At 40.9% G+C, this 12,925-nt stretch overlaps 1 protein-coding gene across 1 annotated transcript in view; it reads left to right on the forward strand.

The window, feature by feature from the left end:
• The window catches only part of LOC130220617 (zinc finger protein 721-like), a 44,337-nt gene that overhangs the window by 28,565 nt on the left and 2,847 nt on the right, over positions 1–12,925 (forward strand). The window contains exons 6-12 of the mRNA XM_056452838.1: positions 16–97; positions 1,867–2,684; positions 4,102–4,183; positions 4,466–4,551; positions 5,186–5,352; positions 5,683–5,878; positions 10,743–10,809. Of these exons, the coding sequence (XP_056308813.1) occupies positions 16–97; positions 1,867–2,684; positions 4,102–4,183; positions 4,466–4,551; positions 5,186–5,352; positions 5,683–5,878; positions 10,743–10,809 (1,498 nt within the window). The remainder of the gene's footprint in view (positions 1–15; positions 98–1,866; positions 2,685–4,101; positions 4,184–4,465; positions 4,552–5,185; positions 5,353–5,682; positions 5,879–10,742; positions 10,810–12,925) is intronic.

The raw sequence follows: 12,925 nt of genomic DNA on the forward strand, positions 1-12,925 counted from the left end.
TTTTTCTTAATTCAGTATGTTGATGTATCTCCAACTGAAACTCTGTTCCATGAGAAGACCAACTCGCAGCCTCAGCAGGGAACCCCAGACCCCCAAGGTACTAGAACTCCATCAGGGTTAAGGACTCTCTTCAATACTGGAGATGGCAAGCCACCTTGTCCATGTTCGTGAATCCAAAAAGGACAACATCATCTGCAAATAGCCGAGATGAAATCCTGTGGTCCTTGACCACCTCCAGCCCTTGGCTGAGATTAGAAATTTTGTTCCAGACTTCTTCCAGCCCTGGAGACTAGAAATTCTGTCCATAAAAATAATGGACAGAGCTGACGGAGTCCCACACGCACCCACTATAAGTCTGACTTATTGCTGGAAATGTGAACCAAACTCTTGCTCTGTTCATACAGGGACCGGACAGCCCTTAACAGAGTGCCCCCAACCCTATACTCCCAGAGCACCCCGTAGAGAATCTCAAAAGAGACACGGTTAAATGCCTTCTCCAAGTCCACAAACTGTGGGCAGGTTGGGCATAGTCCTATGATCCCACAACCACCCAAGTGTGGGTATAGAGCTGGTTCTGTATTACACAGCCTGAATGAAATCGGCATTGTTTTTCCTGGATCTATAGTTCAACCATAAGCTGGATTCTCCTCTCCAGTACCCTGGCATAGACTTTTCCAGGGAGGAACACGCCCTCTGGTCCCCCTTTTTTAGAATGGTAACCACAACCCCAGTTGCCCAGTCTATAGGTTCTGTCCCCTAACTCAACATAGAAGCATGTTAGAGTAGACAACTCTATAAGATCCAGAGACTTGAGCTACACAGGGTGGATCTTAATCACTTAGCTGATGGTTGATTATAAAGCTTGTTTGGCATGAGTCCCGGGAGAGAGCAGGTAGATCTCGACAACTCCACAAGATGCCTTAATAAGCTTAAGACAGCGGAAGAACGTATTGAAGAACCCCCCCCCAAAGGCAATAAAGATCAAAACAATAACTGGCTGCTGAATGGAAAGTGTTATAAAGATGGTACCAAGAGAGGGTTTGCAGGAGCAGTGTGTGAGGTTTATGTTAGAGTGATCACTACTGCTGAAGTGGTGTATTAGGCAGTTTTTGGTTGAAGGTTTTGATGTTGTTGTTGGAGTTATAGGTGGAGATGTATTTTGAAGTAGTTGTTGTGGTAGCAGTAGCTGGTCGATATGGAGCGAAGCGGTCTTCAGAACGAAGATGGCTGTGATATGGAACTTAGGGTATTTATAGTGACTTAGGATTCGTCTGATTGGTCAATCATAAATTGAATAATGCGGGACCAGCCACAAGCAATCTTAAGCACGTGATCGTCTCGAAATTAGATTATAAATAAACTGTCACCTTAAGTGAATAGATAAAATTTTGGGTGCATATGTGACCACAATTTTGAGCCCTGTTATTATTATTATTATTATTATTATTAATATTGTTAGGGGTCGAGCACCTATGGTGCGTAGGCATTATTGGAATTGCTCCATTTATTCTTCTGTAGAATGAATTGATTTTTGAGGGTCTAAACATGCTTGAAAACTCACGAAACTTTGCACTTGCGCCAGAAGGGTCAAACATTTGTTTATTTTAGGTTTTGGAAGTGGGTGTGGCCAAATGACTCTACAGCGCCACCTATGCACTTTTGACAAAGTGGCCCCCAAGCTACATTTCACGCACATCAAACATGCCAATACCTACGAAAAAGTCTTGGAGTGAAATCTCAAACCCAACAGGAAGTCGGATATTTCTAACTTCCTTATCAATATTACAGTTTGTGTAGCCAATGTTTTAGTGTCTTTTGACTTCAGCTTTTTAGACATTATAAAAACAAATGTTTGTTTTATTTCAGACCAAATTGAAGAGAAAAAAGAGATTAAAGAGGAGGAACATCATGTCAAAATTGAGGACAAAACTAATTTACAGACTGATGGTATTAAGAAAAAGAAAAAACATTTCATCTGCACTCAGTGTGGAAAGAGTTTCAGCCAATCATCAGACCTTAATGATCACATGAAGATCCACACTGGAGAGAAACCATTCACATGCACCCAGTGTGGGAAGAGTTTCAGTCAATTATCACACCTTAATAAACACATGCTGAGCCACACTGGAGAGAAACCGTACACATGTACTCAGTGTGGGAAGAGTTGGGAAGAAAAAACCAGTCTTGAAATTCACATGAGGATCCACACTGGAGAGAAACCATTCTCATGCACTCAGTGTGGGAAGAGTTTCAGCCAGTCATCACACCTTAATACCCACATGAGGATCCACACTGGAGAGAAACCATACACATGCACTCAGTGTGGGAAGAGTTTCAGTCAATTATCACACCTTAATAAACACATGCTGAGCCACACTGGAGAGAAACCGTACACATGCACTCGGTGTGGGAAGAGTTTGAGCAGCTCATCAAACCTTAATGTACACATGAGGATCCACACTGGAGAGAGACCGTTCACTTGCACTCAGTGTGGAAGGAGTTTCAGCCAATTATCACACCTTAATGATCACATGAAGATCCACACTGGAGAGAAACCATACACATGTACTCAGTGTGGAAAGAGTTTCAGCCAGTTATCTCACCTTAATAGACACATGATTTGCCACACTGGAGAGAGACCACTCACTCAGAAGAGTTTGAGCAGCTCATCAAACCTTAACACATGAAGCTGTTCACTGGAGAGTAACCATTCACGTGCACTCGGTGTGGGAAGAGTTTCAGCCAATTATCACACCTTAATAAACACGTGATGGTCCACACTGGTGTGAGAGAGTTCATGTGCTTGGAGTGTGAGAAGACTTTTATTACAGCAGAAGGATTGAAACGGCACCAGAGGATTCACACTGTAGAGAAACCTTAGGCATGATCAGTGTCTACAGAGTTTCAGTCACTCGGTACAGCTTACAGGAACAAGTGGGTATAAAGCTGCACACGACATAAATACAGCAAACATTTTCTCATGTGCAATGGATGTTTCATGTCTGAACAATGTCTGAAACTCTTGTAAATGTGTTGTGCTGCTCATATGTACCAATAAACACAATGATGGCAGCTGAGAGAAGAACGGGGTTCATAAACATCTGGTAAACAGCACCAGGGCTGCAACAACAAATCAATTAAAATCGATTACTAAAAGAGTTCGCAACAAATTTCTTAATCGATTTGTCGTGTTGTGCGATGTGGAGACGTTTGATTATTAAATAAACTTTAGTTGAGCGCGGAGCGGATTGAACGCACTCTGCCTCTCTTGTGCACCGATGCCAGCAGAGTCCGGCGCCTCATAGACAGGACGGAGCAAAAAAAGCAGCAGAGGTAACGTTATAGGAAAGATACATGGCGAAGGCAGAGGAATCTGTGCCACCCTAGTCATCCAAGGTATGCGAGCGAAATGGCCAATTATGTAAACGTGATGACGAGAGCACCACGGCAATGATCCAGCAGCTGAAACGCAAACATGTTGGAGTCTTGATGAGGAGGAAAAATTTTGGCAAGCTGTTTCCAACTGCTTAAATAAACTCAATAAGGGCACTATTTCATCAATATTACATTATTTTAATTTGTTGTTCAGTTTGGTTTGCAGTATACCAAGGCCTTAAGTTTGGAAAGCCTATTAATTTGTCTTGTGTATTTGCTTCTTTTATTAATAAAGTTTCTTTATTTTCAAGTTCAAGATTCTTTCTAGTTTACTACATTTACTTTGAGTAGAATACAAACTTGATGAATAGTTTATGATTTCAGCAGAGAGAGAGTTTAGTCAACAATATTAAAACACTATTTGTAAAATCTGTTTCCATTAGCTCGTTAGTAAAAAGAGTTTAAAATGAATAACATGTTTAGTTAAATCAGCTAATTGTACAATTACTTCAGCTAATTACAATTACTAAATACTACAATTACTAATTGTACAATTGCTTCAGCCTTATGTTATCGTTGTTCAATGGATATTTCAGACAGCATTTGATATGATTTGCACTCATTCATATAAAAGCGACTGGCATAGTCTTGCTAATTTGATCAACTCAAAGTACTGGCTTAAAGTCAGCGAGAACCAAAAGTTACTGAGACTTTTTCTTAATTCAGTATGTTGATGTATCTCCAACTGAAACTCTGTTCCATGAGAAGACCAACTCGCAGCCTCAGCAGGGAACCCCAGACCCCCAAGGTACTAGAACTCCATCAGGGTTAAAGGACTCTCTTCAATACTGGAGATGGCAAACCACCATGTCCATGTCCCATGAATCCAAAAGGACAACATCATCTGCAAATAGCCGATATGAAATCCTGTGGTCCGTGAACCAGACCACCTCTAGCCCTAGACTGAGGCTAGAAATTCTGTCCATAAAAATAATGAACAGAACTGACAGAAGGCTGTCGGAGTCAAACACGCATCGGATGTAAGTGACTTATTGCTGGAAATGTGAACCAAACTTTCTTATTCATACAGGGACTGGACAGCCCTTAACAGAGTGCCCCGTAGAGAATCTCAAAAGAGACACGGTTGAATGCCTTCTCCAAGTCCACAAACTGTGGGCAGGTTGGGCATAGTCCTATGATCCCACAACCACCCAAGTGTGGGTATAGAGCTGGTTCTGTATTACACAGCCTGAATGAAATCGGCATTGTTTTTCCTGGATCTATAGTTCAACCATAAGCTGGATTCTCCTCTCCAGTACCCTGGCATAGACTTTTCCAGGGAGGAACACGCCCTCTGGTCCCCCTTTTTTAGAATGGTAACCACAACCCCAGTTGCCCAGTCTATAGGTTCTGTCCCCTAACTCAACGTAGAAGCATGTTAGACAAGACAGCCCCATAAGATCCAGAGACTTGAGCTACACATGGTGGATCTTATTGACCCCCACTGCTTTGCCCCTGCAGACCTTTTCAAGCTACCTCAGTGACTTCAGTTGAGGTCAACAACTCTGCTGTAAACAGTGTTGGTGTGGAACTGCTTCCAAATCCTGAAGCATAAGACGGTTTGCTTGAATCCCTTTTGAGGCTGACCAGTAGTCATCTTCCATGGTCTATGACTCTCCAAGATATACAATCAGAGATCAGATGAAACAATCACAAAGTTGGTAATTGATCTCTGGCCTAGTGTGTGCCATGTGCACCGATGGACACTCTTGTGCTCAAACATGGTGTTTGTTATGGACAAACCGACTAGAACAAAAGTCAGACAGAACACCATTCGGATCAGATCATTGAGGCCATTTCTACCAGTCACACCTCTCCAGGTATCACTACCATTACCTACATGGGCATTAAATTCCCTTCCAGCACCCCTCCCAAGGACTCCAAGAAGGCCGGGCACTCTGCACTGGTGTTTTCCCTGTAAGGCAAACTACTGTGAGAGACCTATCCGCAACCCAAAGGTACAGGTGACCTTCATGTTCACCTGGGACACTTCCACCCCATGGCAGTTTAGTTGGGGAGCTATAAGCAAGCCCACCAGCCCCCTGCCTCTCACTGTGGGCAACTCCAGAGTAAAAGAAATTCCAGCCTTTCCTAAGAAGTTCAGCTCCAGAGCCCAAACTGTGTGTGGAGTTGAGCTTGACTATCTTTAGTTGATACTGTTCAACCTCCCGCACAAGCTCAGACTTCTCCACTTCAAGTGAGGTGACATTCCATGTCCCAAGAGCCAGTTTAATGCCTGATGATCAGGTTGTTGTGGTCCTTGCCTTTGACCACCACCTATTACACATTGCATTGGCTCCTTATGGCAGTGACCCCTCAGGAAGATGCTCCCATGTCACTCCTGCAGGCTGAGCCCAGCTGGGTTTTGTGGGATAAACCTGGCCACGATACGCTTGCATATGAGTCCAAACCCCAGGCCTGGCTCCAGGGTGAGACCCTGACTGTGCTGTGTTGGCTAACATCATGATCCTGAATTTAGTTTGACTCATAAGGGGTTTTTGACTTTGCATTTAGGCTGACCTGTCACCTAAGACCTTTTGCCTCGGGAGACCCTACAAGGGGGATCTAGCCCCTGAAAACATAGCTCTTAGGATCACTCAGGCACTCAAATACCTCCATTATGATTGATGCCGGCAGTTCATGGAGAGGAAATTGTGAATATTATAATCATCATTATTATTATTACCATTATATTAGATTAACACAACTCCTTTCTGTTTAAAAATATGTAAATGCAATTTGTTTGAGCTAATTCTTCAGCTTTGTCACCTGAGAATTACAGACTTTAGAATGTGGCGACTGACCAATCAGAATCAAGTATTTCAGACAGCCGTGTAATAATCCCAGATAACAACCACAGAAACTAATAGTCACTGATCACATCAATATGCATAACACATTCACATCTGTCAAGCTGCTGTTTTAACTGTTTGGCTCCGTCTTGTGTCTGAATAATATGTAGGTTAGCATACGCTCCATTCAGAAATGTTGGTTTCTGTTAGCCTTGCCTTTTTAATTAAAGATATTACACTATGTTTACGTTGTTATGAATAACCTTAAAAAGTCCATTAATGCTCTAATATGGCTTAATTAACATCAGAGATGAGCGGTCCACAATTCCTCCACAGAGATGTGAAACACTAGCCAGATAACTTGCCAGTTGCTGCAAATGGTGGCACAATAAGGCATTAGATTTAGAGGGCATTTCCTTTTCCACACAGGGCCAAGGCAGGGTTGGATGTTTTGTCCTTAATAAATGAGATTATTTTAAAACTGCGTTTTGTGTTAATTTCTTTGTGTTTTTGACTGTTTGCTGCCATCTAGTGTCTGAATAATGTGCTGGTTAGTGTAAAAAGGGTTTCTGGTTAGCAGAGTAGTGGAAATACTGACATTACTTTGATTTTATTGAGCGTAAAGACAAAAATATTGCTGTGAAATGCAGTTCATGTCCATCTCTAAAGATCTTTCCACTGCTTTTAACTCGACCAGCAACTTGTTCAAGTAACTGAATAGAAAGCACTTTAGTTGTCACCAAGAGCACACCAGCGCCCAACAACACGGCGGTCCAACTCAGCCTATACAGGCTTAATTGTACTTATGGGGCTGTTCACATTGTGTCTTTAACACATTTTCCAGACACACCAGTTGAAAACCGCAAGTCACCGACAAGAACTGACCGCTCAGCTTCATGCTTTATGTGGAATATATACATTTCAGTAGATTACTCACCTCAGACAAACACACCCAAACACTGCAGTGCTTCTGCATACTATGAATGTCAGTGGTTACAGGTATCCAGTTCTCTTCATGTCTTCTTTTGTGTTAAAAAAAGGGAAATGGGATTTAAACCAGGGAATCTTAAGAGAATTTTAAGTTTTAACTCTTTAAGACCCAATCTCAATTCTATTTTAGTACCCCTTCCCTTTGGCCCTTGAAACAGAGTGTGAAGAGGAAGGGGTTTGAAATTTACCCCTAAGAACTGGGACAGCACTACAACACCTGCACACGTCATCGTGAACTCTTGCTTCATGTAAGATCAGACGATGGTGACTGCTGTAGTTATTTCAGTTGTGTTATTTTCTGGTATTTATCTTCAGGAAATCACTGCAGGCATATATCAGGATATCAAAATGATCTAATGTGGCAATAAGCTTGTAACTGTACATTTACTCAATGGCCATATTCATCTATGTAAACACAAAAAAGCAACATTAACATTATAGCAGACACTGTAAACAGCTCATTCCCAGCCACTAGACTTCTCTGACAGGGTATTCGAGTGTCAGAATGTTGTGGAACTGCTGTACAGGAGTTTTGATTATGGAATATGGATCGCCAAATGTAGCGGTTTTAATACGGTAAAACACGAGCGCAGTTATGAATATATTAAAACGCATTTGTTTGTCGTAAAAATTCGTAATAATGACAAAAATACTAAGTTGTGGATCTCCGTTGTGGTTGGTGTATCCTGGGAAATGTTCTTGCCCCGTGGTTTCGAGTGGTCCTGAAAACTCTGTTTCGAGGGCTAACTAGTACTTCCCCTTAGCCCTACGCCTTCAGCATTAAAGAGAAATGGGAAGGGCTAAAGGGTAGAATTGGGATTGGGCCTTAGTCTTTTGATGATATGTCAAGCTGCTGTGATGAACCCACTGAAATGTTTCTCAATGAATATTAAATTACTGATAGAGCTGCAGGTTATTTTGTATTTTTATAAGTATATATTTTGTATGTTTTAAAGTATCTTCATGGTAAAGTAATTAGTAATCTGATCACTTTATACATGAAGTCATTAGTAATGTAAGCACATTACAATTTTCCAGTAGTCATCAGTAATCTATTACTTTTTTAAAGTAACTTAACACTGCTGGTTGTAAATTTACTTTGTCCTAAAGCCACTACTGTATGTTTAGTGTTTGGCCAGCGGCGTGCAGGAATTACACTTATTACTAAGCCATACTGACATGCTATTCCAGAGTAAATATTCAGAGTAGTGATGAACAATATAGGGAGCGCGTCAATATAAAATATAAATGTCAATATAAAAGCATCTTCAGCTCAGTTAAGCAGGCTAGGCAGAATAGCGCTGTTTACTGATGTTCTGTTGTTAAACTGGATATAAATCTACATTATCGATGCTGTAAAAGAACCTTATGAAGCTGAAAATAGTCACATCAGTCTTTCACCGGGAGATTTCAGTGGCATAACCCATTCATAACAACCCAATCTACATCAGCTCTGCGTGACTACAAGAGTTTTCAAACAGAACATGACCTGTCTAACAGAAACACTTCAGCCATGGTGTCGTCCTTCCTCCAGCAGTCAAAAAGATGCGCAGTTGTACAAATCTGTTGACAGACAGTTTGAGCTACTTATGGGAATTATGGGCCTGACAATATTTAAATGGATGAACATTTTTTTTGTTTTCTCTCCCCCAGAATATAAAAACACATAAAGATGACTTTACTCAGCACTATTGGACTGTGGAGAGACTTTCAACCAGCAGAACAACACTGAACACAATCACCTACTGCAGCTTTAATCTTCTGAACACAAATGTTTTTTTCTTTTGTCGAGAGACTGATTGACATACAGGCAGCCAATCAACTTTCGCTGGACGCCCTCAAACAGCCAATCAGCTTTTCGCTGCTCAGCGTGCAGGCAAATCTCCCGCCCCCGGCGCTCAGTCTGAGGCGGAGAGCGGAGAGTGCAGAGCTTTGCTGTTTGCTGTTGAATTCCTTTAACTCCACTTCTGTTACGGGTGTTGTGCGTCTATTCAAAGTAAGTGTATTATATCTGACCTTTGTAGCGTTCGCAGATTTGCTGCAATTATCTTGCGGGTTGAACTGCTTTAACATATGTGCTCAATGCTAATATACTCTCTTGTTTTTAGCTCGATGCTACGCTGTAAACACTTGTGTAATGCGTTACTCACGGGTTATCTGGGCACCTTTCATTTGTGTCTCCATCTCATTCATTCACTAAGTGCTTGTTTCAGAGGTATGTTGTAAACAACTTCCCAACAAACACATTTGTTACAGCGTAGAAATGTAAGACTGGAGAGGCCTGTAGCAGCTGACAAAATATGGGTTACTACATTTGATGCTGGGTTATTATACGTATTGACTATTCTGCATATGAGAAGTAGACCTAAGAGTGCTTAAATACTGTTTATTATTTATTATTGAGCATTTTAACTTAACATATGCTTGGGTAACCTTTGAAGAAAAATAAATCCATAACAATTCTTAAAATCAAACCCAATTCCATAGTCTATACAACATTCATACATACAAAAGATTTATAATAATGTTGCCAAAGGGTGTAATGTTTTAAAAACATTTATATAGAACATTAAATGTGTAAATTTCTGCTTTTATAACATTTTTATTACAACATGTATGTTATAACTTTTATTTTATAAATGTATAACCTTTAACTTTATTGCAAACACTTTATTTAGCAGTAAAACAGAATGTGGGATTAGTATAATAGTATAAAACACTTAATTTATTAAAGTATTGAGAGATAAATGTAAGCAATCAGAGACATGATCACGCTGCACACATGAGATGTAGAATCGGCCACTCAAGACTTACACACACATTTATTGAACAGGGAAGAGAAACCTATGTGTAACTTGTGTGAGAATATTTTGATGGTAAAACATATTTGAACAGAATGTCTATGTTTAAATGATATTAGAGAATGTTTTTATTCAGGAAATATTTGAAGGCAAATGTTTAAAAATGTGTTTTCTGGAGGAATTTGACAATATTTATCATTGATCAGACTGAAAGAGCTTATAAGACTTTATCAGTGTTGCTGTTATTTGTGTGTTTTTAACTGATTAATGATGTTTCAGAAACACTTATGATTGTCAATTATATATTGAATATTTAATACAAGTGTTGTCATGAATATAGCCAGAGCTGCTGATATGGCATTAAAATGTGAATATAAGCAAACAGAATGTTAATTAGAATAATTATCTCCTCCTTCAGTGAAGCTCCTCCTCCAGTGAAACTCCTCCTCCTCCTGTGAAGCTCCTCCTCCTCCAGTTCGGCTAGTGTTGACAAGTGTTGTCATGAATATAGCCAGTGCTGCTGATATGCCATTAAAATATAAATAAAAGTGTACAGAATGTGTTAATTAAAATACTTGTCTCCTCCTCCAGTGAAGCTCCTCCTCCTCCAGTGAAGCTCCTCCTCCTCCAGTGAAGCTCCTCCTCCTCCAGTGAAGCTCCTCCTCCAGTTCAGCTATAAACACTGGAATATTCCCATCAGGCTCCAGTGAAGAGTTGATTGAAGGACAGCGAGAACATGAGTGATCCAGAACCCTGCAGAATTAAACATGAAGACACTGAACAACAAATAGGTTGGTGTTTATTCCTGATCAGGGGCTGAGCAGTCGGGTGACACATTATGCAGAAATATTTAAATCGGTTCAATATCGCTTTCCCTTAGGTTCAGTAAAGCAATATCAGCATTATCTTTGTCCTTAAATCTTCTTACCCCTGGCCTTGTGTTTATTTGCTTAATTTTTTATTATTATATTATTTCCTTTCCTGTTTCTCTTTCTTATGTAGTTTATATTCTTTATAGCAGTCCATAATAATAATAATAATAATAATAATAATAATAACCGTTTACGTCTATAGTAGCTAGGGTTATTAGAGATGGAAATAATGTGTAGCATCATATTTGTCAAAAGATGTGCATGTAACTCCATCGGACCGAGCAAGGTGCTAAGCGGTGATGCTGGCATGGGAAACAAATATCATTAGCCTGTATCAGGGGTCTCAAACTCAGTTTATCTGGGGGCCGCTGGAGGCAGAGTCTGGGTGAGGCTGGGCAGCATCAGGTTTTCCAAAAGAAATTAATTACAATTAATAAGAAAATAAATAAATCCGTAGTAGATAGTAGTAGTGATATTTATTATAATAATAATAATTAGATTTACTGTTATCTGCTGTGCTGTTGTTACAGGAAATAAAAGCAACACCGTGTTATCGTCATTAGTTTTGACTACTTTTGCATCATATAGAAATATATGTAATGTTTATTGCGTGAAGCGATGCAAATGCAAGTAGAGCGACACAAATGACCCACAAATAACAGTGTGACCCTATAATAGGTCTGGGTTACCGGGGACTCTTATTGCCGATGGACAGATGTCGATGTGTGACTGTAGACAATTACATTAGGCTGCTTTAAGTTCCTGTTCTTTTATCCTGCCGCGCTTACATCACTTTGATTTCTTTTGTCTGAGAGAGAGATACATTAACTCTCTTAGTGAAAAATAGTAATTAAAAGACTCGCTCTGTCTAATCTTAAGAAGAGCCCACAGTTAGCTCCTCCGTCATGTTCTGTGGCGGACTTGACTCGCTTAGCTTCTGTATCCCACTATCCTGATGCAGAGACGCACTTTCAGCTTCTCGAATTATCTGATTTACTCGTGGTTTTTTAAAAATGTGCTATTTTGAAAATATAAATATCATTTAGGTAGGCCACTATGCCATTATTCATTTGTGCTCTGCCACCCTGCGAAGGGTCTTGTCTATTCGGTCATGACTCAAAGCTCATGACCATAGGTGAGAGTAGGAACATAGATTGACCGGTAAATCGAGACCTTTTCCTTTCGGCTCAGCTCCTTCTTTACCACAACGGACCGGTACATCGACCGCATTACTGCTGCTGCACCAATCTGCCTGTCAATCTCACACTCCATCCTTACCTCACTTGTGAACAAAACCCCAAGATACTTGAACTCCTCCACTTGGGGTAAGGACTTTCCTCCAACCTGGAGATGGCAAATAACCTTTTTTCCAGTGGAGCACCATGGCCTCGGACTTCGAAGTGCTGATTCTCATCCCAGCCGCGTCACACTCTAAAGCAAACCACCCTAGTGCATGCTGAAGGTCCATGTTCGATGAAGCCAACAGAACAACGTCATCTGCAAATGACAATGATGAGATCCCGTGGGCCCCAAACTGGACCCCCTCCAGCCCAAGGCTGCACATAGAAATTCTGTCCATAAAAATTATGAACCGAATTGGTGACCTGCCGGAGCCCAACATGCACTGGAAACAAGTCTGACTTGTTGCCGGCAATGCGAACCAGACTCTTACTCTGTTCAAACAGGGACAATTGAGTTGAATTGAAAACAGGGACAAGATGGCCCTTACCAGAGCACCTCTAACCCTATACTTCCAGAGCACCCTCTACAAAATGCCACGAGGGGCATGGTCGAATGCCTCCAAGTGCACAAACACATGTGGACTGGTTCGGCATACTCCCATGAACCCTCAAGCACCCTGGTGAGGGTATAGGGCTGGTCCAGTGTACCACGGCCTGGACAAAAAACACTTTATTCCTCCTGGATCCTTGGTTCAACCATCGGCCGGATCCTCCTCTCCAGTACCCTGGCATAGACTTTCCCCGGGAGGCTGAGTAGTGTGACGTGTCAATTATTTTAAAAATTAAATAATAAT

This window comes from Danio aesculapii, chromosome 3 (assembly GCF_903798145.1).
Source record: "Danio aesculapii chromosome 3, fDanAes4.1, whole genome shotgun sequence".
Classification (NCBI taxonomy): Eukaryota; Metazoa; Chordata; class Actinopteri; order Cypriniformes; family Danionidae; genus Danio; species Danio aesculapii.